At 43.0% G+C, this 24,462-nt stretch overlaps 1 protein-coding gene across 2 annotated transcripts in view; it reads left to right on the top strand.

The window, feature by feature from the left end:
• The window catches only part of Sh3rf2 (SH3 domain containing ring finger 2), a 110,733-nt gene that overhangs the window by 60,940 nt on the left and 25,331 nt on the right, over window positions 1-24,462 (top strand). For both annotated transcript variants that reach the window (XM_057788237.1, XM_057788236.1), the window contains one exon: window positions 1,005-1,328. In XM_057788237.1, coding sequence (XP_057644220.1) covers window positions 1,005-1,328 — 324 coding nt within the window. The remainder of the gene's footprint in view (window positions 1-1,004; window positions 1,329-24,462) is intronic.

Here is a 24,462-nt window from a genome sequence, read left to right as displayed (position 1 = left end):
AATCGCCTATTTGGTGAGTTTTTCACAATGTGGCAAGTTTTTTTTTTTTTTAGAGAAAGAAGAATTACCTCTTTTTCAAAGTCTTCTATCTCAACTATTTTAATCCTCGCCACATTGTCATTTTAAACGTTCTTAGACAGATTTTTTTTTTTAGCCTATCTAGCTGGATGTCTAAATTAGAATGAGACCTCTAGCTTTGCAGAACAACTGGCAGCATTGTAATAATGGAAATTTCACTAATCATCCTGATATTGAAGCATTGACTCATAGGGACCCTCAGTTTTGTCGACAGATTTCCTATCTGCAAAGGCTATAAGCCCACAGGGGCCCTTAGGAGTAATGAGTAGGATGATGGGGAAGGCAACAGTGACCCTGCAGCATGGCACTGGGCTGACTGGTGCCAGATCAGACACACCATTTCCAGAAACTGTGCTAGCTAGCTGTTAAACAGTTGGTTTATCGACACACTACACACCAGGGCTTTTGCATCCTTTTTTGTTTTGGGGGGGGTTTTTTGTTGTTGTTGTTGTTGTTGTTATTTGTTTTTTTTTTTAACCTAGCTAATTTACCAGAACAACTGACGTTAGAGACAAAGAACAGGAAAGGAAAGGAAAGGAAAGGAAAGGAAAGGAAAGGAAAGGAAAGGAAAGGAAAGGAAAGGAAAGGAAAGGAAAGGAAAGGAAAGGAAAGGGTGTCTACTATGTCTCAAAGTTATCAAATGTTTGTACTTCAAATGTATAAAAGATATAATTTGTTATTATATTGACAAAAGGATGGCCATCTCAGTCATCTACTGACCAAAGGATAGCCATTTCACCCAGCTGACCAAAGAGTGACCATCTGAACAACCACTGACCAAAAGAAGGTCATCTGACCAGTTACTGACCAAAGGATGGGCATCTGAGCCAGCAGCTGAGAAGCTAGCGTTGACTACCAATGAGTGAGAAACTTAGCTGCTATACTATATCAGAGAGTAACTCTTATCCCTCCTCTTAACTTTGTAGCCAAACCTCACAGCAAGACACCTCCTAGAGAAAAACAAAGGGCATCCGTTATCGCGCACAAAGAACCTGTCCCTGATGTCTACACCATCCAGAGGCAAAGCAACTAACACACCCACCCTCCGAAAGAGCCCTGGGTCCAGGAGGAAGGGGTCTGGGCAGTTCTCCATCACAACGGCCTTGAACACACTCAACCGCATGGTCCATTCTCCTGAAGGTCACCAGATGGTGGAAATCAGCACCCCCGTGCTCATCAGCTCTAGCAGCCCCTCTGCGTTCACACAGCCTGGGGATAAGGCAGACTTCCCTGCCAACTCTGCTGTTCAGGTAGGGAGTAAATCCACTGGGACCTTGGTGGTAAGCAAGAGAGCATCCTTATGTCACGAGCACTGCTGGCTGCTAAATACTTGCCAGTCACTCAGACTGTTAGCTAAAGTCATATATCTTGTCAGATATTTGTGATCTCATTTTATTCTTAAGCATCCTGTAAGTTAAATATTTATTATTATTGTTGTTGTTGTTGTTATCCCTACTCTACAGATAAGGAAACTGAGAGTTCAAAGAGTTAAACAACTTGTCCAAATCCCCAGATACTTTTCATTTTCCTGTTTCATGATAAACATGATTGCCTCTTCGTCATAAAACTTTCCTCTACGGAGATATAGGTAGACACTTTCGTGACAGGGTTTTGGCATAATGTGAGACTCGCTGTCACATCTGCGATAGCCTGGGCATCACATGGAAAAAAGGCAATGGATTAGCAGGTGCATCTCAGGATAACGATATAATTTGTGGGTCCAATGCCCATTTCTGCATTTTTCCTTTTTGTAATTTCTTTAATGCAAGCCCCTTGTGCTAAAATGGTTAAGAATGTCAAGATGACAGGGCAGGGAACCCTGACTGCTCTTTGGACTGGAGAGGAAGGGGGAGAGGAGTGGGGGGAGGGGGAGAGGAGTGGGAGGAGGGGGAGGGAAATGGGAGGCTGGGAGGAGGCGGAAATTTTTTTTCAATAAAAATAAATAAAAAATTAAAAAAAGAATTTCAAGATGGCAATAGCAGCGCATTAAGTCAAACGATGGCCCCCAAGTGACTACACAAGCCCGACACCCATGGAGCCAGCTTGGATGCTCTCACAGTGGGCCCCTCATGAGGCAATGGGCACAAAGCACCCAGGGTAAGGATGTCTGCACATGTTCAGCTCCCAGACAGCACTTGCTCTCCATACAATTTTTATTATTAGCCCTGCTCACCAAGATGCTAAGAAGAGATGAGCCAAGGTGAATCGCAGCAGTTCAAAAGTTGAAGTCTTTCTGACAGCATGTGGCTATTTAGGCTGAAGGACCCTTTAAGAGATGAAGGAGGAGAGGGATGAGGCAAGGTAATTAGGAGGAGTGTGTTGGGTGGGCAGCTAAAAACGCTCTTTGGAACCATGCATGTGGCAACTTGAAGAGACAAACTTCAACTCACATGGGTGTCTCCTTTTATTTTTAAGAAGCTGTAAATCTTGTTTTTAAACATGAATTTCTACCTTGGGATTAAATGGCTTAATTGGACTCTAATCCCTTTATAACAAGACATGGAAGGAGGAGAAAGTCAAGGGCTCCTCAAAGACTTGTGAGCTGGTCTGCAAGGAAAACAATCATCTCTCTTAACACACTCTCTGACACCACTGTCTGAGTGGCTAAGAGTGTAGCCTCTCAGGTAACTGATGTAACTGAACCCCCACCTGTACTATCCTACTCTCTCTCTCACACATGCACACACACACACGCACACACACACACACACACCCTGTATATACTCTCCTTATTTAAAGAAATTCTGACATGCATCCTAAAGCCATTTTTGTAAGTATCTACATGCTTTCTGCCCACAGTTGTTCTAACATACACACACGCATACACGAACCTGATGAATCTAAAACAGGAACCTGATGACTCACATGAAGCCGAAAAGTCAGAAGCTTCTAAAGCATTCTTTATATAGAGGCCTGGGTATATAAGATGCACCCACACTCTGGGAGCTCAGCTGTGAGCTGGCTCATCAAAAGATGTATCCAAGAGACATGTTCTCTGTGCCTTTGAAATCTTTATTCCTGGACGTTTACCTCATCTGCTGAGAGGATGGACCAGAGTGGGAGAATCCCAGTAGTACTCAAAACAAATCTTATTTCTTCCAAGTATGCACAAAGAATGATAATTCCAAACCGCAGCATTCATGGGAAATCACTGGGCAGTACCGATAGGTTTTTGTCAGCACAGATGGTTGTAAGTGGTGAATATTTCTGTCTAGGTGGCACAGGCGTTGTCCAAACATATTCAGAATCCCCATGTACAAGCTTATCTAAAGATAAGCGGGGCATCGAACAAAGTCTCTCACTTTCTTTTTTCTCTGACATTGCTGAGGGCCTGGGTTGGATCTAGCCCAAGTTCTCCCTGTCTTCCCCACCCCATACCCTCACACAATGTTTAGACCTAAGTGGGTATTCAATAAATCAAATGATCAAAATATTTTTCTTAAGTATCTGGGCAGGTGGTAATCTATACTGAGGGAAACCTGAAAGGGAGAACTACTTTCTTGTAGACCTCAAAGATTACTGTAACTCTTTCAACTAATAAATGTCCGGAGTGTGTATAATGTACTCATAACCATGGCAAGTGAAGAGATCCTGCTACAAAACAAAGGCAATGATAATAATCTAATCGAGTAAACTGTAGCATGGGGGTCATGGGGAATGGTAGAAGAGGAGAAGGATGAAGGGAGGGAGTGAAGAAAAATTAAATTAAAATAAATGGATAAATAAAATATTTAAAAGCTTTATGAGATATGAATGTATAGTTAGATGATAGATAGATAGATAGATAGATAGATAGATAGATAGATAGATAGATAGATAGATAGATATAGATAGATAATAGACAGACAAACAGATAGATAATAGATAGATAGATAATAGATAGATAGATAGATAGATAGATAGATAGATAGATGATAGATAGATAGATAGATAGATAGATAGATAGATAGATAGATAGATAGATAGATAGATATGCAGACAGACAGATAGTGATAGATACAGGTAAACAGATACATGATATACTTTTATGATACACAGGCCCAGTCTCCAAAGCCCTGCTCTCCATACTAATGTGGTAAGAACCTTTGTAGGGGAGTTATAAAACCACTTTACATCAAAGAAATTAAGGGCCCAGAAGAAAAATCATTTGGGCAACTTCTCATGTAGAGTTTGCTTTGATCTTAATAAGAATTTCACTGTCCTGTCAGCAAAGACCACCTGAGCATCAGCATTAAGCCAGTGTGGTTTATCTTAAGTTTACATCCTCTCTTCTTGGCTTTTCTCATTTGTCTCCTGTTTGACTACACGACTTTCCATCACTCTTTTCCCCACATACCTCCCAGCGGAAAATAATCCCCCTGCCTTTGTTCCACCTAAAGGCCTTCATTGACTGCCACTTTGTTCCTTATAGACTGCCGGCTGTGACCAAGCATTCACGCTGTATGTTGCTAAGGGCATCAAGAAGAAGTTGTTACCAAGGAATCCACTCAATGGCTAGCCATAGCGGAGACTAGGCTCTCTGAAGTAGGATAAGGACCCTGATGGCCCCCACGCTGCCTTAAGTGGTATGGAGACTCGGAAATTAATAAACACAAAAGAATAGTCTGAATAACTCATTCCTTTTACAGCGCTCCATGGGATGTTAGAGGATACCAATGTCTCGGCCACCCAAGCACTGGCTACTCAGGAATAGCCAGTAAATAAGGAAAGGGGGAACTGCCTCAGATTCTGTAGGAAGTTACTGCCTCACTTCTAAGTAGAGAAATACCATGTTTCTACTTTGTTGTGTGGTAGTGACTCTCTAAGTCTTATAAGCTATATCAATTCTATGTCCACAGAAGGAAAGATGGAAAAATGTTTGGGTATTTGATTTAAATTTCCATATTTATAGAGCAGCAAGTACATACGTAGACATGGAAAAATAACTATGAAGGTGGGATTCCTAGTACAGATTACATCATACTGATCCCAGGTGAATACGTGTGTAACCAGAGCATGCACGCATGGCTGTCCTGGAACTCACTACACAGACAAGACTGACTTTGAACTCACAGAGATATGCCTGCCTCTGCCTCCTAAGTGCTGAAGTTAAAGTGATCACTACGCCCTGCCAAGAATAGCTAAGTATTAGTCTGTAATGTGACTATGTAGTAAAAGGTCCAGGAAATTTTTTTAGGGAGTTTGTAAACTTATCCAGCTCCCACCTACATAACAAAAAGGAGGTCGAATAACAAGAAGTCATTTTGCACAATCAGCCTAGAAGTCATCCCAGTTAAGTTCCTGTTCCCTCTGTGAAGAAACAAGACTGCAATTGCCCAAGTCTTTATTACGGTACTGTTACCTTCACACCCAAAAGCCAGAGAAGGGGATTGCATCTTCTCATTGTCGTCATGTCTTCCTTCCTGTAGGAAACCACGTGCCAGCCCTGAGTACTCGTTGCAGTACTAGCCTCAAAGATGCACTAAACTATGGGCTGGAAACAGCTGTCCTTGAAAACAACTCAGTAAAACCTGAGCACTTGGAGCAGGCTCTGTGGAAGCTTTGGTGGAGAAGGTCAAGTCGGTGTCTTGGCACTAACACACTTGACCTTAGCGAGAGCCTGAGCATTCTCTCTAGGACCGTTAGAAGGAGAAAGAAAGTCAAGCACATGGCACATAAGTGACGGAAGAAGTCGTTCAGTGGCACAGAACTTCTATGGGAGAGTCACAAGCATAGGCCCTCACTGCCCCTGTAATGTAGGCTGTGGAGCCCCACTCAAGCCTGTCTGCCACACTCACAGAACAATGAAGCAGTCTCCTTTTTGGCAGTAAGAGGTCCTGCTCCCTCAGCATCTCTTCCTCCTCTTCTCTCCCCTCCATCCCACTTCCAACTCTGTAAGTTCCTTCTTAACCTCTCTCTTCCTATACGTCAAACCCAGGCTAGTAAAATCTCTATTTTAAAAACTTTCCCCCTACCTCGTACATACAGCTCGTTGGAAATCCCTTTTTGCCTCCTAAATAGTCACTGTTGTGTCCATCCCATGACTCTTTCTTAGTTTTGCACCTTGTCTCTTGCCTAGTCTACTTTTCCGGCCTCTGTATTGGCCTCCTAGAACCATGCTCAATCACAATGCCTCATCCTGCCCAGGCACTCTTAGAATCCCTCCATTTTATACCTATAACTTGATAATGAGTGTTTTAAATTTTAAATTCTTTTAGCCATTTATATTTCCCTAATTGCTACTGGTTCTCAGAAGCCCTGAGGAATGGTAATATCTGTAGTTTATTAAGTAGTCACGAAAAGCCAAAAATTATAAGAGACTTTATCATGATAAACAACTGTTCAGAGGAGATATTGATGTGTGCCTTTAACAACCAGCACATTTCTGGGAGGGAGAGATCACATAACTTGTTCCAAGGCTAGAGCCTACATCAAAGTTTCTTCCCCTAAAGATTTCATAAGTATGGTACCATAGAGTGTCCACAATCTGGCTACAATATACCTTCCAGAAGCCCTGGCTCGGTACACAGCCATAAACATGCATGTACACTAGCCCAATATAATATGGAAGGTAGGGTCAGTCCAGATGTGGTAACACTCATAATCTTGGCACTTGGGAGGTGGATGCAGGAAAATCAAGAATTCATTGTCATCCTTGGCCATACAATGTGTTTGCAGTGAGCCTGGGACTGACTATATGAAGCTTTGTCTCAAAACATAACCACTTGCACACACATTACAGTAATCTGCTCAACACCCAAAGGACAATACATGCACAGCCACCTCATTCCTTTTTATCCTTGAACCCCTCACAAGGCCTGAGTTATTCTGAACAATGAACAAATTTTGTTAGCTAAATAATGCAATTCCCTCCTAAATGTATTTCTATTTCTTCAAGGAAGCTCCTGTCAGTCATTCTGTATCTCTCCTGTGTTAACCACACACCATTTACCTTATTGTTATAAGCAACATGTTAGAACATGTAACATCATCTCTGTATAATTTAACACATAAATAAAGACTGTGTGCATATATCTTATTACATTGCCCAATAGGTTGAAAGTTTCTCAAGGGTGGGGATATTGTCTTATATACTTATGTCACTGTAGAATAGCCAAAGTCATCTTGTCTCTATTACCCAGGCACCATAGAAAGACAGAGAGAGCAAAGGCAAGTTAGTGTGAGAAATATAATTCCCCTCTTCACCTATGCGAGAGGGATAGCAGCAAGTCTAGGCACCATCTCTGAGTTCCTAGAGAAATGAGCCAGCATGTATCTTGAAGAATTCTGAGATATACAAAAGTGACTCCTTTTAACCCTGTATTTGGAATATTATGAAGTTATTTCTAGAACTGTTATAAGTCCAGATTCATTCTATGGGTGTCTCATCTTCCATTAGGGTCTCTCAGTCCAACATAGTGCTCAGGGCTGCAGGAAGGGTAGTTTTTTACTTAGGATTAAGGTAATTTTCCCCCCCCTTGGACTGACTCTATCAATCTGTCTGTCTCCTCTCTCTCTCCTTCTCTCTCTCTCCTTCTCTCTCTCTCCTTCTCTCTCTCCTTCTCTCTCTCTCTCTCTCTCTCTCTTTCTCTCTCTCTCTCTCTCTCTCAACTTATGCTTAACAACTCCACCCAAGATAATTTAGAGAGATAAATGATGCTAATATTTCTAAGTTACTGTCTCCCCAATACAAGTTTCATTCATTCCACGATTCTCACTCAACAAATCCACATTCACGTTAGAATTGTGGGTTCTTGAGGAATTGTAGGAAGAAAGGAGTCTGCATTGAATAGAAACCCTCCATCAAACATTCTATTACATACTATCATTATCTGTCCAGAATACCTTTTATGAGTCTTCATGGGTACTTGAAATCTGTTTGTTAACTTTCTGAGAACATGCCCCTTGATAAAGATATTTGACTCCAGGTTTTTATTATTAAGACCAAGTAGAATTCACACTACAATATATCCTTAAACTAGTCTTATGAATTATCAGTTAACGCCTTAGATGTGATCACTGGCAGGCATTTGAAAATAAGAAAGGAATCAAAGCCCCACTTGTCTGTTCCACAAGAGCCCACAGGGTGAAGGACAAGCAGAGAGAAGGACAAATAGCAATCAGTGCTGAGTGAAGAAGCCATGCCAGCCTTGGACCCAGACCCCTCTCCTCATCCCAGGCTGAGGTTTTAGATAAGTCAGTAGCCATGTTGAGCTCCAGTCTTCCATCAAAAAGAGAGTGTGCTTGGGGTTGGATGATCTGTGTGGGAGCTTGTGCCTGGAGAAAACTGATTCCCCCTCTCAGCAGCCATTGACCAGTCTTCATCTAGAAATGGGACCTTGTAAAATTTCCCCTGTCCACACTGAGTGTGTGGACAGATAACCTGTTTTAAGGTTTTGTAGGTGCAGCTATCCAATGCAATAGGTTCAGCCCTGGACGCATGTACATTCGAGAAAAAGTAGCTAGCCTCCATTAGTATTAGTTATACAGAGAGAGAGGTATAGATGCAACAATAATAAAGAAGAGGTCATGAATTTTGGAGGGGAGTTGTGAGTGAGGGGCATGGGGGGAACCGAGGGGCCCAGGAGTGGGAATAATGTAGACTCAATGCTCATGTGTGAAGTTCTCAAAAACAAAAAGATAAAATAATTAAAATATTTAATTTTTCAATGAGTATACTAATTCACAAGGTTGCTGGAAAAAATTAAAAGATGACAAATATAGAAATAAGTACTTGGCTCTCAGTTTTATTGTTAAGTTTTCAGTGTCAGATTTTCTTAGTAACAAGTCACCATATTGCCATCCAATCTTTGCTGTGCATTTTTGAACTTTTTAAATGAAAATTTTCAAATCTATCTAAAAATTAAAAGAATATTTATTTTTTTATTTTTTGGATTTTCGAGACAGGGTTTCTCTGTAGCTTTTTGGTTCCTGTCCTGAAACTAGCTCTTGTAGACCAGGCTGGCCTCGAACTCACAGAGATCCGCCTGCCTCTGCCTCCCGAGTGCTGGGATTAAAGGCGTGTGCCACCACCGCCCGGCAAAAGAATATTTTAATGAGCCCTCTCAGGCCAATTTCTCCCCCTACTCTTTTTCCACCTGACTCCTTCATTGAATAAATCGAAGCCCAGACTTCAGGTCAAATTATCTATTGTTGTAATTGTGTCTTTTAAGACATTTTAGCACTATCAAAGAGCAAGCAAAATTGTTTTCTATATTTTCAATATTCCATGTTTGCATTTCTACTTTGGCCTTATAAACATTCTCCTTGGTTGATTTATGCAAATGAGATGCAGATGAAGTAAAAACTTTTCATTGGCTTTATACAGTTTCCATGTTTATTTTATCTATCCACTAACTGGCCTCCTCGTCCCTTGCACTTTACATGGTTTCGCTGTGTTGTTAACAAAACACTAAGCCGTTTGTCCTGGATTCAGAATTTTCTGGATACTGCCAGTTGCGTCTTCACAGTGGTTTTTGATTCTTGCTTGCTTTGTTTTGTTTTCTTTCATGTTGTTCATGCTTCAAGGTTTATCTACATAAGCGGCCTGTATTAGGACTTTATTCTTTTTTATGGCTAAAATAACATGCCAGTGTATGGAGCTGCCATAGGATTTAGTCTACCTGTCCATGCTGATAGGCATTTGGACAGTTTCTATTTGTCTATTATCAATGATAATACTCCTAGGAGCATTTGCAAGAAGCTTCTGTCTAGGTAATTTTCACATGCATATAAACCTAGGGATGGAGCCGATAGTTCATATAGTGGTTCTCTTCCACGAGATTCTGTTTGCGAAACTCACCATTTTCCAAAATGAACATACATTTTACATTTCTACCATCACAGCACAGTGACTCCAATTTTTCCAGTTTTTACCAACATGTGTTTACTGTGTCTTATGGCCCATAGCCACCCTAGGCTATATCAAGCATAGTATCTCATTGTAAAATTTGGTTTGGATGTATTTGGTTTTCCCGGGCTTTGCTTTTTGTTTTGAGGTAGGATCTCACAGGTTGGCCTTAAACCCTCTATCCTCCTGCCTCAGCCTCCCAAGAGCTGAGATTATAGGTACAAGTCACTGTGTCTTACTATAGTTTTAATTTACAGTTCTCTGATGATTAATGACATTGGGCATTTGTTCATAAGTGTGCTGAACAAGTATTCTTTGGAGAGAAGCCTGTGTGTGTGTGTGTGTTGTCCATATGATAATTGGGTCATCTCTTTTTAACTGAGCTGTAACAGAGCTCTTTACATAGACTGCAAATAGTCCTGGATCAGACATATGACTTACAATTTTCCCCATTCTGCAAGTTCTTTCCACTTTCTCCACAATATTCTTTAAAACACAGAAAATATTTCTGTTGTGATGGTGTCTAATTTAACTACTCTAGGAAGCCATCGACTAAACAAAATTTAATTTGTCTTCAATGGTGTTTTACAATTTTATCTTTTACACTTGTGTCTAGGACCTGAGTAGAGTCGATTTTTGTATATATTTTGAGGTTGGAGTTCAAATTCCTTATTATCATACAGATATCTAGTTGTCTTAGTGGCATTTATTGAAAAGGTCATTACATCCCCATTTTGTTAAGTTGACACTCTTGTTAACATTTAAATACTTATCACACACATCAAATGGCTAGAAATGTTTGACTGCATCTCCTTTCCAATTAAAATGTATTTATATTGAGCTGTTGCCAGCCTGCTCCGTTGGTTATCAAGCTCCCCATCCATCTTCCTACCCAATGATTTGAATATCATTTTCTTCTGGGTGGCAAAATGGTGACACTCCAAATCCACCCTTGCTGCTGGGTTTCTTTTTAAACTGGGACACTTCTGTAATGTTGACTTCTGCTTCCAAGAGCCCCTTGTGTGTCAGACAGCACACGGGGTGCATTCCCTGGGTTACACACTGCATCCCACTCCTGTGTGTCAAAAGCTAATAGACCAGAGACTCCAGAGCTCATATCCTTGACCCCCATTTGTTCCTGAGCATTCTCTATCTCAAAAACAGGACTCATTTCTCATCGATGTCCTGCCTGGCATGTTTGCCATAACTGAACCGCTAACCCTTTTTCCACTGGCTGCTGCCAACTTTGCCCTATCTGTCTGTGCCAGTCTTCTTGTTTACATCCTTATCGTTGCCCTCGGGCTGGCCAAGTGTCCCAGGTTCCTTGGCTATGTGCTCACTCCTTTACCCTCTCCAAGGTCTAGTTTCCACACTTGGGCCAAGCCCAGGAGAAGGAGGCCTGAGCTTGTGCAATCCGGAGAAAGAAATGGCTTCAAGGTTGATGTGGGGATGAACGATGACCTTTATTTTCCAAATGTGGGTTCGCATACTAGAATTGTGTTGCCGTGTTCAGAAGCAAAAAAGGAACATAAATCAAAGTATATAGGCTGTGGGAACATACAGTGAGAAAGGGCTCCCATCTCGTGAACTGCTGGGTTCGGCATACCGAAAGCAAGCATTGGAGCAGTGATTCTCAACCTTCCCAGTGCTGGACCTTTCATACAGTTCCTCATGTTGTGGTGACACCCCCACACACAACCATAAAATTATTTTTGTTTTTACTTTATAACTGTAATTTTTCTATGGTTATGAACTGTAACGTAAATATTTTTTGAGGCTAGAGGTTTACCAAATGGGGTCGTGACCCACGGGTTGAGAACCACTGCCCTAGAGGCACCTAAGCATCCATTACTATTGGGTTTGGGTTTGGCTTTCAAGTTCTCTTATTCAGAAAGGCACATAAAAATTAAAAGTAAAGGATTTGACTTAGTCGAGTTTCTTGCCATGGTTTTGTCATCTAACAACTAGAGGACATTGAATTAATATGATGAGCCCCTGTGTTCTCATTTGCAGAACAGGCTGCCTTTCCATGAAGGGTCTCTGCAAGGGTCTGCAGTAGTTCAACAAGCTGTAGCCATTGTTCTTACCCAAAGCAGAGCTTTTAAAATGCCATGACGTTGAGACTCAAGAGATCCCTAACATGTTCCCGCCAGTAAGTGGGTGGGGGGGCTTAATCTTGTTTTACACATAGGAAAACTGGCATGAAGTAGTCCTTCCTTAACAAACTCAGGCCTCCCTACTCTTCAAATAGACACCAAATTGCTATTTAAAATAGAAATTTGGGTCCTTTGGTGTACTATGTGGTGCCTGACCCTTGAGCTGCATGATCCCAGGTGGCAGGCGTGATCATCTGCACAAGAACCATGATGGATGTGACACCAATCAGGCCTAAGGGGATGGAATCCTCTTCAGTATGTGGCTCTCCAGGCGTGCATCCCGTCCAGGTCTGTGCCTACATCTGCTGAGGTGACCATGATGTTGACCTGACAGAGAATGATGTGGCTTAACTACCTAAGAACACATTCTGAGGATAGACATGGAGGAAGGAGCTGCCCCTGTCATGCAGTTTAGGGTGGCCTCCTACGTAGTTACAGAGTTAGGATCCCTCCTCTCTGCTGCTCACACACACCTACACAAAGACAGTCACATCTGGTTGTTCCAGCTACTGCAGTGCACACAGGTGAGGGTCAGAAGGATTCTTACCCTAGGACAAAGAGCAGTGCAAACCTTGGGGCTTTGGGGTCTGTAGACTAGTTTTCTGTCTGTCCCAATCCTGCAGACTTTCAGTCCCAAAGAGACATACAGAGGCTTACATTATTTATAAACTGGTTGGCCTAGTAGCTCAGGCTTCTTATTAATTCTTTTTTTTTTTTTTTATTTTTTTTTTTTTATTATTTTTTATTCTTTTTTAATTAAAATTTCCACCTGCTCCCCGTTTCCCATTTCCCTCCCCTCCTCCCAAATATTGCCCCCTCCCCCCACTCCCCTCCCCCTATCCCCACTCCTCTTCTCCTCCCCCCACACCATTCCCCCTCCCTCTCGATACTGAAGAGCAGTCCAAATTCTCTGCCCTGCGGGAAGACGAAGGTCTTCTATCTACGTCCAGGAAGGTGAGCTTCTAAACAGGCTAAGCTCCCACAAAGCCAGTTCATGTATTAGGATTGAAACCTAGTGCCATTGTCCTTGGCTTCTCATCAGTCTTCGTTGACCGCCATGCTCAGAGAGTCCGGAATCAACCCATGCTTATTCAGTCCCAGACCAGCTGGCCTTGGTGGGCTCCTAATAAATCAGTTCCACTGTCACAGTGGGTGGGTGCATCCCTCGTGGTCCTGATTTTTTGCTCTTGTTCTCCCTCCTTCTGCTCCTCATTTGGACCTTAAGAGCTCAGACCGTTGCTCCAAATTGAGACTCTGTCTCTACCTTGATCCATCGCCAGATGAAGGTTCTAAGGTGATATGCAAGATATTCATCAGTATAGGATAGGGTCATTTCAGGTTCCCTCTCCTTAGTTGCCCAAGGTACCAGCTGGGGACATATTCCTGGACACCTGCGAACCCCTCTAGAGTCAAGTCTCTTGCCAACCCTAAGATGGCTCCCTTAGATAGGATATATACTTCGCTGCTCCCGTATCCATCCTTCCTATATCCCAACCATCCCAATCCCCCGAGCTCCTCCCATCCTCCCCTTCTCATATTTCTCATCCCATTTCCCCTTTGCCCCATGCCACCTCACCCGCAAGTTCCCATTTTTTGCCCTGCAATCTTGTCTACTTCCCCCTCTCCATGCGGATGACTATATGATTTTCTTTGGGTTCACTTTCTTATTTAACTTCTATAGGATCGCACATTATATGCTTAATGTCTTTTACTTATGGCTAGAAACCGATTATGAGTGAGTACATCCCATGTTCCTCTTTTTGGGTCTGGGATACCTCACTCAGGATAGTGTTTTCTATTTCCATCCATTTGCACGCAAAATTCGAGAAGTCATTGTTTTTTACTGCTGAGTAGTACTCTAATATGTATATATTCCACACTTTCTTCATCCATTCCTCCATTGAAGGGCATCTAGGTTGTTTCCAGGTTTTGGCTATTACAAACAATGCTGCTATGAACATAGTTGAACAGATACTTTTGTCATTTGATGTGGCATCTCTTGGGTATATTCCCAATAGTGGTATTACTGGATCTTGGGGTAGGTTGATCCCTAATTTCCTGAGAAATCGCCACACTGATTTCCAAAGTGGTTGCACAAGTTTGCATTCCCACCAGCAATGAATGAGTGTGCCTCTTTCTCCACAACCTCTCCAGCAAAGGCTATCATTGGTGTTTTTGATTTTAGCCATTCTGACAGGTGTAAGATGGTATCTCAAAGTTGTTTTAATTTGCATTTCCCTTATCGCTAAGGAGGTTGAGCATGACCTTAGGTGTCTTTTGGCCATTTGAATTTCTTCTGTTGAGAATTCTCTGTTCAGATCAGTGCCCCATTTTTTTATTGGGTTCATTAGCATTTTAAAGTTTAGTTTCTTGAGTTCTTTATATATTTTGGTGATCAGACCTTTGTCTGTTGCAGGGTTGGTGAAGATCTTCTCCCAGTCAGTGGGTTGCCTTTTTGTCTTAGTGACAGTGTCCTTTGCTTTACAGAAGCTACTCAGTTTCAGGAGGTCCCATTTATTCAATGTTGCCCTTAATGTCTGTGCTGCTGGGGATAAACGTAGGAAGTGATCTCCTGTACCCATATGTTGTAGAGTACTTCCAACTTTTTCTTCTATCAGGTTCAGTGTGTTCAGACTAATATTGAGGTCTTTAATCCATTTGGACTTGAGTTTTGTGCATGGTGATAGATATGGATCTATTTTCATTCTTCTACACGTTGACAACCAGTTCTGCCAGCACCATTTGTTGAAGATGCTCTCTTTTTTCCATTGAATACTTTTAGCTCCTTTATCAAAAATTAGGTGTTCATAAGTTTGTGGGTTAAAATCAGGGTCTTCTACTCGGTTCCATTGATCGACTTCTCTGTTTTTATGCCAATACCAAGCTGTTTTCAATACTGAGGCTCTGTAATAGAGTTTGAGGTCAGGGATGGTAATGCCTCCAGACGATCCTTTATTATATAAGATTGTTTTGGCTATCCTGGGTTTTTTGTTTCTCCATATAAAGTTGATTATTGTCCTCTCAAGATCTGTGAAGAATTTTGATGGGATTTTAATGGGGATTGCATTGAATCTATAAATTGCCCTTGGTAGAATTGCCATTTTTACTATGTTGATCCTCCCTATCCAAGAGCAAGGGAGATCCTTCCATTTTCTGGTATCCTCCTCAATTTCTTTCTTCATTGACTTAAAGTTCTTGTCAAATAGATCCTTTACTTCCTTGGTTAGGGTTACCCCAAGATATTTTATGCTATTTGTGGCTATCGTGAAGGGTGATGCTTCTCTGATTTCCATCTCTGCTTCCTTATCCTTTGTGTATAGGAGGGCAACTGATTTTTTGGAATTGATCTTGTATCCTGCAACGCTACTAAAGGTGTTTATCAGCTGAAGGAGTTCTTTGCTGGAGTTTTTGGGGTCGCTTATGTACACTATCATATCGTCTGCAAATAATGAAAGTTTAACTTCTTCCTTTCCGATTTGAATCCCTTTGATCCCCTTATGTTGTCTTATTGCTATTGCTAGAATTTCAAGCACTATATTAAAGAGGTATGGAGAGAGTGGACAACCTTGTCGTGTTCCTGATTTTAGTGGAATAGCTTTGAGTTTCTCTCCATTTAATTTGATGTTAGCTGACGGCTTGCTATAAATAGCTTTTATTATATTTAGGAACGACCCTTGTATTCCTAATCTCTCTAAGACCTTTATCATAAAGGGATGTTGAATTTTGTCAAATGCTTTTTCCGCATCTAATGAAATGATCATATGGTTTTTTTCTTTCAGATTATTTATATGATGGATTACATTGATAGATTTTCGTATGTTGAACCAGCCCTGCATCTCTGGGATGAAGCCTACTTGATCATAATGGATAATTTTTCTAATGTGTTCTTGGATTCGGTTTGCCAGTATTTTATTGAGTATTTTTGCGTCGATGTTCATGAGTGAGATTGGCCTGTAGTTCTCTTTCTTGGTTGTGTCTTTGTGTGGTTTTGGTATCAGAGTAACTTCAGCTTCATAAAAGGAATTTGGCAATGACTTCTCTGTTTCAATATTGTGAAATACATTAAGGAGTATAGGTATTAGGTCTTCTTGGAAGTTCTGGTAGAATTCTGCATTAAAGCCGTCTGGACCTGGGCTTTTTTTGGTGGGAAGGTTTTTTATAACAACTTCTAATTCTTCGCGACTAACGGGTCTATTTAGATTGTTCACCTGGTCCTGGTTTAACTTTGGTATATGGTACTTATCTAAAAAAGTGTCCATTTCTTTTACATTTTCCAATTTTGTGGCATACAGGTTTTTGTAGTAAGATCTAATGATTCTCTGAATTTCGTCTGTGTCTGTGGTTATGTCTCCCTTTTCGTTTCTGATTTTGTTAATTTGCGTATTCTCTCTCCGCCGTTTGATTAGTTTGGATAGGGGTTTATCAATCTTATTGATTTTCTCCAAGAACCAGCTTTTTGTTTCATTGATTCTTTGGATTGTTTTCTGTGTTTCTATTTTGTTGATTTCAGCCCTCAATTTGATTATTTCCAGTCTTCTACTTCTCCTAGGTGAGTCTGCTTCTTTTCTTTCTAAAGCTTTAAGGTGGGCTATTAGGTCTCCAATGTGTGCTTTCTCCGTTTTCTTTATGTGGGCACTTAATGCTATGAACTTTCCTCTTAGCACTGCTTTCATAGTGTCCCATAGGTTTGAGTATGATGAGTCTTCGTTTTCATTGAATTCAAGAAAGACTTTAATTTCTTTCTTTATTTCTTCCTTGATCCAGGTGTGGTTCAGTAGTTGACTGTCCAATTTCCATGAGTTCATAGGCTTTCTGGGGATAGCATTGTTGTTGAATTCTAACTTTAATCCATGGTGATCTGATAAGACACAGGTGGTTACCGATATTTTTTTGTAACTGTGTAAGTTTGCTTTGTTACCGAGTATGTGGTCTATTTTCGAGAAGGTTCCATGAGCTGCAGAGAAGAAGGTATATTCTTTCTTATTTGAGTGGAATGTTCTATAGATGTCTGTTAAGTCCATTTGATTCATTACCTCCCTTAATCCTCTTATTTCTCTGTTAGGTTTCTGTCTGATTGACCTGTCCATTGGTGAGAGAGGAGTGTTGAAATCTCCTACTATTAGTGTGTGTGGTTTGATGACTGCCTTGAGTTTTAGTAACGTTTCTTTTACATAAGTGGGTGCTTTTATATTAGGGGCATAGATATTCAGGATTGAGACTTCATCCTGGTGAATTGTTCCTGTTATGAGTAAAAAATGTCCATCTCCATCTCTTTTGATTGATTTTAGTTTGAAGTCAACTTTCTTAGAAATTAGTATGGCCACACCTGCTTGTTTCTTAGGTCCGTTTGCTTGATAAACCTTTTCCCAGCCCTTTACTCTGAGTAGATGTCTGTCTTTGTGGTTGAGGTGTGTTTCTTGTAAGCAGCAGAATGTTGGATCCTGTTTTCGTATCCAATCTCTTAGCCTGTGCCTCTTTATAGGTGAGTTGAGTCCATTGATATTAAGTGATATTAATGACCAGTGGTTGTTAACTCCAGTCATTTTTCCTTTCTTTCCTTCTTTCCTTTGGTAGTAGAGTTTGTGTGTTTCCCTTCTTCAAGTTGTGCTGGTGAAGGGTCATTAGATGTCTGAGTTATTGTGGGCATTGTTGGACTCCTTGGTTTGTGATTTTCCTTCAATTACTTTCTGAAGGGCTGGATTTGTGGCTACGTATTGTTTAAATTTGTTTTTATCCTGGAAAATTTTGTTTTCTCCATTTATAGTGAACGAAAGCTTGGCTGGGTATAGAAGTCTGGGCTTGCATCCATGGTCTCGTAGTTTCTGCAGTATATCTATCCAGGACCTTCTGGCTTTCATGGTTTCCATAGAGAAATCAGGTGTAAGTCTGATAGGTTTACCTTTATAGGTAACTTGACCTTTTTCCTTTGCAGCTCTTAATATTCTTTCTTTATTCTGTATGTTTTGTGTTTTGATTATTATATGACGAGGAGATGTTTTTTTTTGATCCAGTCGATTTGGTGTTCTGTATGCTTCTTGGACCTTCAAAGGAATATCTTTCTTAAGGTTGGGAAAGTTTTCTTCTATAATTTTATTAAATATATTTTCTGGACCATTGAGCTGTAGATCTTCTCCTTCTTCTATCCCTATTATTCTTAGGTTTGGTCTTTTTATTGTGTCCCAGATTTCCTGAATGTTTTGTGATGAGAATTTGTTGGTTATGCTGTTTTCTTTGATGAGAGTGTTTATTTTCTCTATGGTATCTTCAGTGTCTGAGATTCTTTCTTCTATCTCTTGTAATCTGTTGGTGGTACTTGTCTCTGTAGTTCCTGTTCGTTTATTCAAATTTTCCATCTCCATCCTTCCCTCGGTTTGTGTTTTCTTTATTACTTCCACTTCATTCTTCAAGTCTTGAACCGTTTCCCTTACCTGTTTGATTACTTTTTCTTGTTTCTCTTGGTTTTCTTGGGTATCTTTGAGAGATTTATTCATTTCCTCTACCTTTTTGTTTGTAATCTCTAATTGGTTGTGGCAGTTTTTCACCTCCTGTTTAAGGTCCTCTATTATTTTCATAAAATTCACTTTTGAGTCGAATTCTTCTAATTCTTCTGGATTAGGGTGTACACTTCTCATTTCGGGATTCCTGGATCCTGGTGATGTCACGTTGCCTTTCAAGTTGTTGGGGGAATTCTTGCATTGGCGCCTGCCCATCTTTTCCTTCAAATGGAGCCAGGAGAGGCCTGATGTCTTGGACCAGTCTTTGCTGTGACTAACTCTCTAGGTGTATCTCCTCAGTGTAGGGGCAGGAACCGTTCTCTTCCAGGTGAACTCCTCAACACCAAAACATGGATGCGTGGTATTCCAATGACCCGCGTAAAGAAGGCCGAATGCAAGGGGTCGGGCGGGGTCAAGTAGAACACAGGCGACACTGCAGTACAAGCTGGAGGTGCCTGCGCTCCCTTTCGGGGGTTGCTGAGGCCTGCCCGCTAGGCAGGCACTCACTGCTCTGGTTGGGTATCCTTAGTGTAGGGGCGTTTGTGCTCTCTACCGGGACCGTCCGCCCCAGGATAGTACACACTCACCCGTCCCGATGAAACTTCTGGCACCTACACAGGAACTCCTGGATGCCCCAATGAGCCAGGGACTAAGGGAAGTAGGGCGCAGGCAGAGCAGGTCCAGGAGATCACAGCAGAGACTGCAGCCCCAGCAGCAGGGGCCCGCTTTCCCTGGCGGGGACCTTGAGGCCTGCCCTCTAGTCAGGCACTCACTGGTCTGGGCTGGTAGCCTTAGTGAAAGGGCAGGAAACTGTTCCACAGCTAAGGACCTTGCAGACAAGGCAGGCTTGGGGGTGGGGGTGGGGGCGGGTGTGTAGGAGAGAAAGCCTTGCAGCAGGAGCTGGGGGAGGGGCGTTTGTGCTCTCTACCGGGACCGTCTGCCCCAGGATAGCACACACTCACCCGTCCCGATGAAACTTCTCGGCACCTACACAGGAACTCCTGGATGCCCCAATGAGCCAGGGACAAAGGGAAGTAGGGCGCAGGCAGAGCAGGTCCAGGAGATCACAGCAGAGACTGCAGCCCCAGCAGCGGGGGCCCGCTTTCCCTGGCGGGGACCTTGAGGCCTGCCCTCTAGTCAGGCCCTCACTACTCTGGGTTGGTAGCCTCAGTGAAAGGGCAGGAAACTGTTCCACAGTAAAGGACCTTGCAGACAAGGCAGGCTTGGGGGTGGGGGTGGGGGGCGGGTGTGTAGGAAAGAAAGCCTTGCAGCAGGAGCTGGGGGGGGGGGGGGGCGTTTGTGCTCTCTACCGGGACAGTGCGCCCCAGGATAGCACACACTCACCCATCCAGATGGGACTTCTCAGCACCTATGCAGGGATTCCTGGTGGCCCCAATGAGCCAGGGACCAAGGGAAATAGGGGGCAGGGAGAGCAGGTCCAGGAGATCACAAGCAGAGACTGCAACCCCAGCAGCAGGGGCCTGCTTCCCCTGGCGGGGACCTTGAGGCCTGCCCTCTAGTCAGGCACTCACTGGTCTGGGCTGGTAGCCTTAGTGAAAGGGCAGGAAACTGTTCCACAGCTAAGGACCTTGCAGACAAGGCAGGCTTGGGGGTGGGGGTGGGGGCGGGTGTGTAGGAGAGAAAGCTTTGCAGCAGGAGCTGGGGGAGGGGCGTTTGTGCTCTCTACCGGGACCGTCTGCCCCAGGATAGCACACACTCACCCGTCCCGATGAAACTTCTCGGCACCTACACAGGAACTCCTGGATGCCCCAATGAGCCAGGGACAAAGGGAAGTAGGGCGCAGGCAGAGCAGGTCCAGGAGATCACAGCAGAGACTGCAGCCCCAGCAGCAGGGGCCCGCTTTCCCTGGCGGGGACCTTGAGGCCTGCCCTCTAGTCAGGCCCTCACTACTCTGGGTTGGTAGCCTCAGTGAAAGGGCAGGAAACTGTTCCACAGTAAAGGACCTTGCAGACAAGGCAGGCTTGGGGGTGGGGGTGGGGGCGGGTGTGTAGGAGAGAAAGCTTTGCAGCAGGAGCTGGGGGAGGGGCGTTTGTGCTCTCTACCGGGACCGTCTGCCCCAGGATAGCACACACTCACCCGCCCGATGAAACTTCTCGGCACCTACACAGGAACTCCTGGATGCCCCAATGAGCCAGGGACAAAGGGAAGTAGGGCGCAGGCAGAGCAGGTCCAGGAGATCACAGCAGAGACTGCAGCCCCAGCAGCGGGGGCCCGCTTTCCCTGGCGGGGACCTTGAGGCCTGCCCTCTAGTCAGGCCCTCACTACTCTGGGTTGGTAGCCTCAGTCTAATTCTTATATCTTACATCTTAACCCATAATTCTTGTCTGTGTTAGCCATGTAGCTTGGTACCTTTTATCAGCGAGGCATTCTCATCTTGCTTCCTCTGTGTCTGGGTGACAACTGCAGACCAAGCCTTTCCTCTTCCCAGGATTCTGTTCTCATGGCCCTGCCTCTACTTCCTGCCTGGTCACTCTGCCTATATTTCCTGCATGGTTCCTGGCCAATCAGTGTTTTATTAAACAAGAACAAGAAACAAATCTTTATAGGGTAAAATCATTGTCCCATAGCCCCCCCCCCCTTTTTTAGAACAAGAACTCTGAATCAAATCTCTCTTGTTTAGCTTTCTTCCTGACCATTACCAATACAACTTGCAACCAGCACTTTAAACTAAGAAAAACATCCATAATCCATTTTTTGGGAATGTGGGCATAGTTTTCCAGGCTACTTCCTGCTGATTGGGGGTGCTGATAATCTTACAGGGACCTAAAGAAAACTTTGAATTATGGTCAAATCCTGAATGGAATATTATGTGAGGCATGATCATCTCAGCCAACAGTCTTGAAACTGTTCTGGATGCAGAACTCAAAGAAAACTCCAACAGAGGTTCTCTGAAATGTTGGATCATCTGGACCATCTGCTCCATTGGAGATTCTTCAGGGGTCTTCCTTGATCAAACCTGATTTTTCTTAGTCCAGAATGAATCCACAGCCTCTCATTTTCTGTGGAAACAAAATCAAAACCTCTTCTTCAAAATAACATACCTTTTGACTTAAATTTTGAAGTCAAGGCATTTTTAAAATATGTATGTTGGATTAATCCAGAAGCATTTATAATCAAATATCTTTTAGCAGCTTTTGCTCCTTCCTCAGCAATCAAACAATTTAAAGACAACACAATAACATACAGTATCCAGACTCTCTGTGTATTTTTCATCTTTACGTGACTTTATTTTAAACTCTATTTCTTAACCCATAATTCTTGTCTGTGTTAGCCATGTTGGCTTGGCACTTTTTATTAGTGAGGCATTTTCACCTTGCTTCCTCTGTGCGTGGATGATGACTGCAGACTGAGCTTTTCTCTTCCCAGAATTCTCCTGTTCTCATCACCCCACCTCTACTTCCTGCCTGGTCACCCTGCCTATACTTCTTGTCTGGCTACTGGCCAATCAGCATTTTATTAAGCAAGTACAAAAAACAAATCTTTGTAGGTAAAACTATTGTCCCACAGCAGGGGTCACTTGAGATCTGAAAAGGTATTCAGTGTTTCTTCCTGAACTTTTTCCTCAGTTTTCCATGTACAGGAGACAAGGAGTGGATTTAGAAATAGGAACAGATCCAATTAATGTCCCTTCTAGTGGTGTTAGTAGGTCAAACCAGGAAGCTAGAAGAGTCCTCCCTCCCAACCCCTTCCCAGCCCTGTCCCCAGGGCTGATCCGTACAGACCAGCCTTGCTAGGAGTGAGAGTCCTGGGCTGTCCTCATTCAGAGGAATGACCTGCTGGAGTAGGAACGTGAGGGCTTCCAGAAGCCCCTTTGCTTCCTTCACAGGCAGTGATCATCCCAAAAGCACAGGGATCTGATTTGGTATTCTATCCATGTGTGCCCTGGAACCATTCCTCTAGCTAAGCTCAGACCTCAACTGTAATTCCATTCAAGGAAAACCAAAAATACACAAAGGAGAAAGGACTTTGGGGAAAGGAGATGAAGGCTGTGGTAGGGTCAGCTCCCTGTCCATCATTCTACACACACACACACACACACACCTTTGTCTGTGAGTCCTGTCCTCAACTGGCGAGTGTCTTAAACCAAAAAGGAGCCCTGTTTTCCCTTACAGCCTGTCAGTGGGGCAGTCTGTAGAGAATTGTTAGGTACCCACTGTGTACCGAACACTTGAGCCACACATGATGACACAGCAAACAAGGCATTTGATCACTGCCCTTAAGGAAGCTCCAAGCTAGGAAGGTAGATGCATATTAAGTATTAAATATTTGTCTCATGGTTATAAGTCTGCAGAATGCTGTAAGGTTTGAGGGTGAGGCATGGATAAAATCTGAGATGAAGGGTCAAACTGGTCGGGAAGGCTAGAATGCTGCCTAGGGGAAACAGTGTTCAGGTGAAGACCTAGAGGGTATAGCAATTAAAAGGCAAAGGTCCTGCTGCAGCTTTCCCTGCCCAGCTTCCAGTCTCCAAGCAGTGCATGGCCCTGGTGCAGAGCGACTGCTGTTCACTTCCACCGCCAGCCCTGCCCTGCTCCCCAGGGTCCTCTAGAGAAAGCCTCTCTGGTTTCTGGTGACTAAAGCGGGTTTGGTAATTAACCCTGCTTGCTTCCTTGATTCAGCACTTCTCCAATGAGTGGTTAAACTTTACATCATCCTTTGCCCAATTAATCCTGGCCGCTGAACCACTAAAGAGACCTAGCCCTGTCTGGGTGGAAGAGGGAGTGGCCCCGCCTGAACCTCAGCATTTTCACAGAGATTCTCTGAGGCTGAGTGCAGAGCTCACTGACATACAAAGGGACCTCAGACTCACACACCTTGCCTCTGTGGAACTGATCACCCTCTTGTAGCAATAAAAAAAAAAAATGTCTCCAGACACTATCAGACATCCCCTGAAGTCAAGAGTCACCCCCAGCCATCAGTCACTGACGTGCAAAGTATAGACCAGACGCGTGACTAATATGAAATAATTAGCAGCTAAGGAGAAGCCTATGTGGAGACAAGTGCCCTATCTGAACACTCCAGCAAGCCAGCTTCTCAGACACACACTGAGAGACCGTGGAGACTTTGGAGAAACCTGGAAGTTTACAAAGGTTGCGCAAATAGGATTGTCGGTGTCCTATTCCTGGGCATGTGCAAGCAGACTACCCCAGGCCTGAAAGAAGCTGGAAGAATCTAGAGACTGAATCACCAGTATAGGTCCACTTTCCACTTCAACTCAACCCAGAGGAAAAGGGACTCATGTTGTGACAGAGTCACTGCTATGATCCTAAACGCCACCTGCTCCTCGAGGTGTTGCTAACAGACAGTATTGCTTCCATTTTAAATAAAGGAACTGCAATCCAATAATAGCTCAAAATCATTCAGTAAGTACCCTTCAAACATTGGATCAGAACCCAGGGTTGGCCCTCTTTCAAGTAGTTCCCTACACCAGCAGCAGAAGTGGGAATCTTGACTGTCCACAGAAATGGCTTAAGAATGATTATTGGGAAGTAGACAGGAATGGAGAGAAGAAATAATAGGGTTTATTAGTAATGTCTGTCATGGTCCAGGCATATGAAAAGAGGCACATATGCCATTGGACATGTGTATAATCTAAGATTCTGTAATTCTACAATCACTTTTTGTCATTTTTGGGTGGCTGTATGGAGTTAAGGGTACACCCAAGTTTGTTTAACAAACAAGCCACTCTGTGCAGGCCTTCTTCAAACGTGGAGTTCCTATGAGGAGTGAGGCAAAGAAGGGGCATGACTTTTATTGCTTCCATAGAAAAGCAAAACCTGTTCTCCATCACAGCCCTGTGAACAACTTAATTTTACTTTTGGTAAGTAACAATATTCTAAGAAAACAATAGAGAAAATTCCAAGAAAATGGGGGCATTTTTGCTCAT

The sequence above is a fragment of the Chionomys nivalis genome, chromosome 14 (assembly GCF_950005125.1).
Source record: "Chionomys nivalis chromosome 14, mChiNiv1.1, whole genome shotgun sequence".
Taxonomy (NCBI): domain Eukaryota; kingdom Metazoa; phylum Chordata; class Mammalia; order Rodentia; family Cricetidae; genus Chionomys; species Chionomys nivalis.
This window is presented reverse-complemented; position numbering and strand designations above follow the sequence as displayed.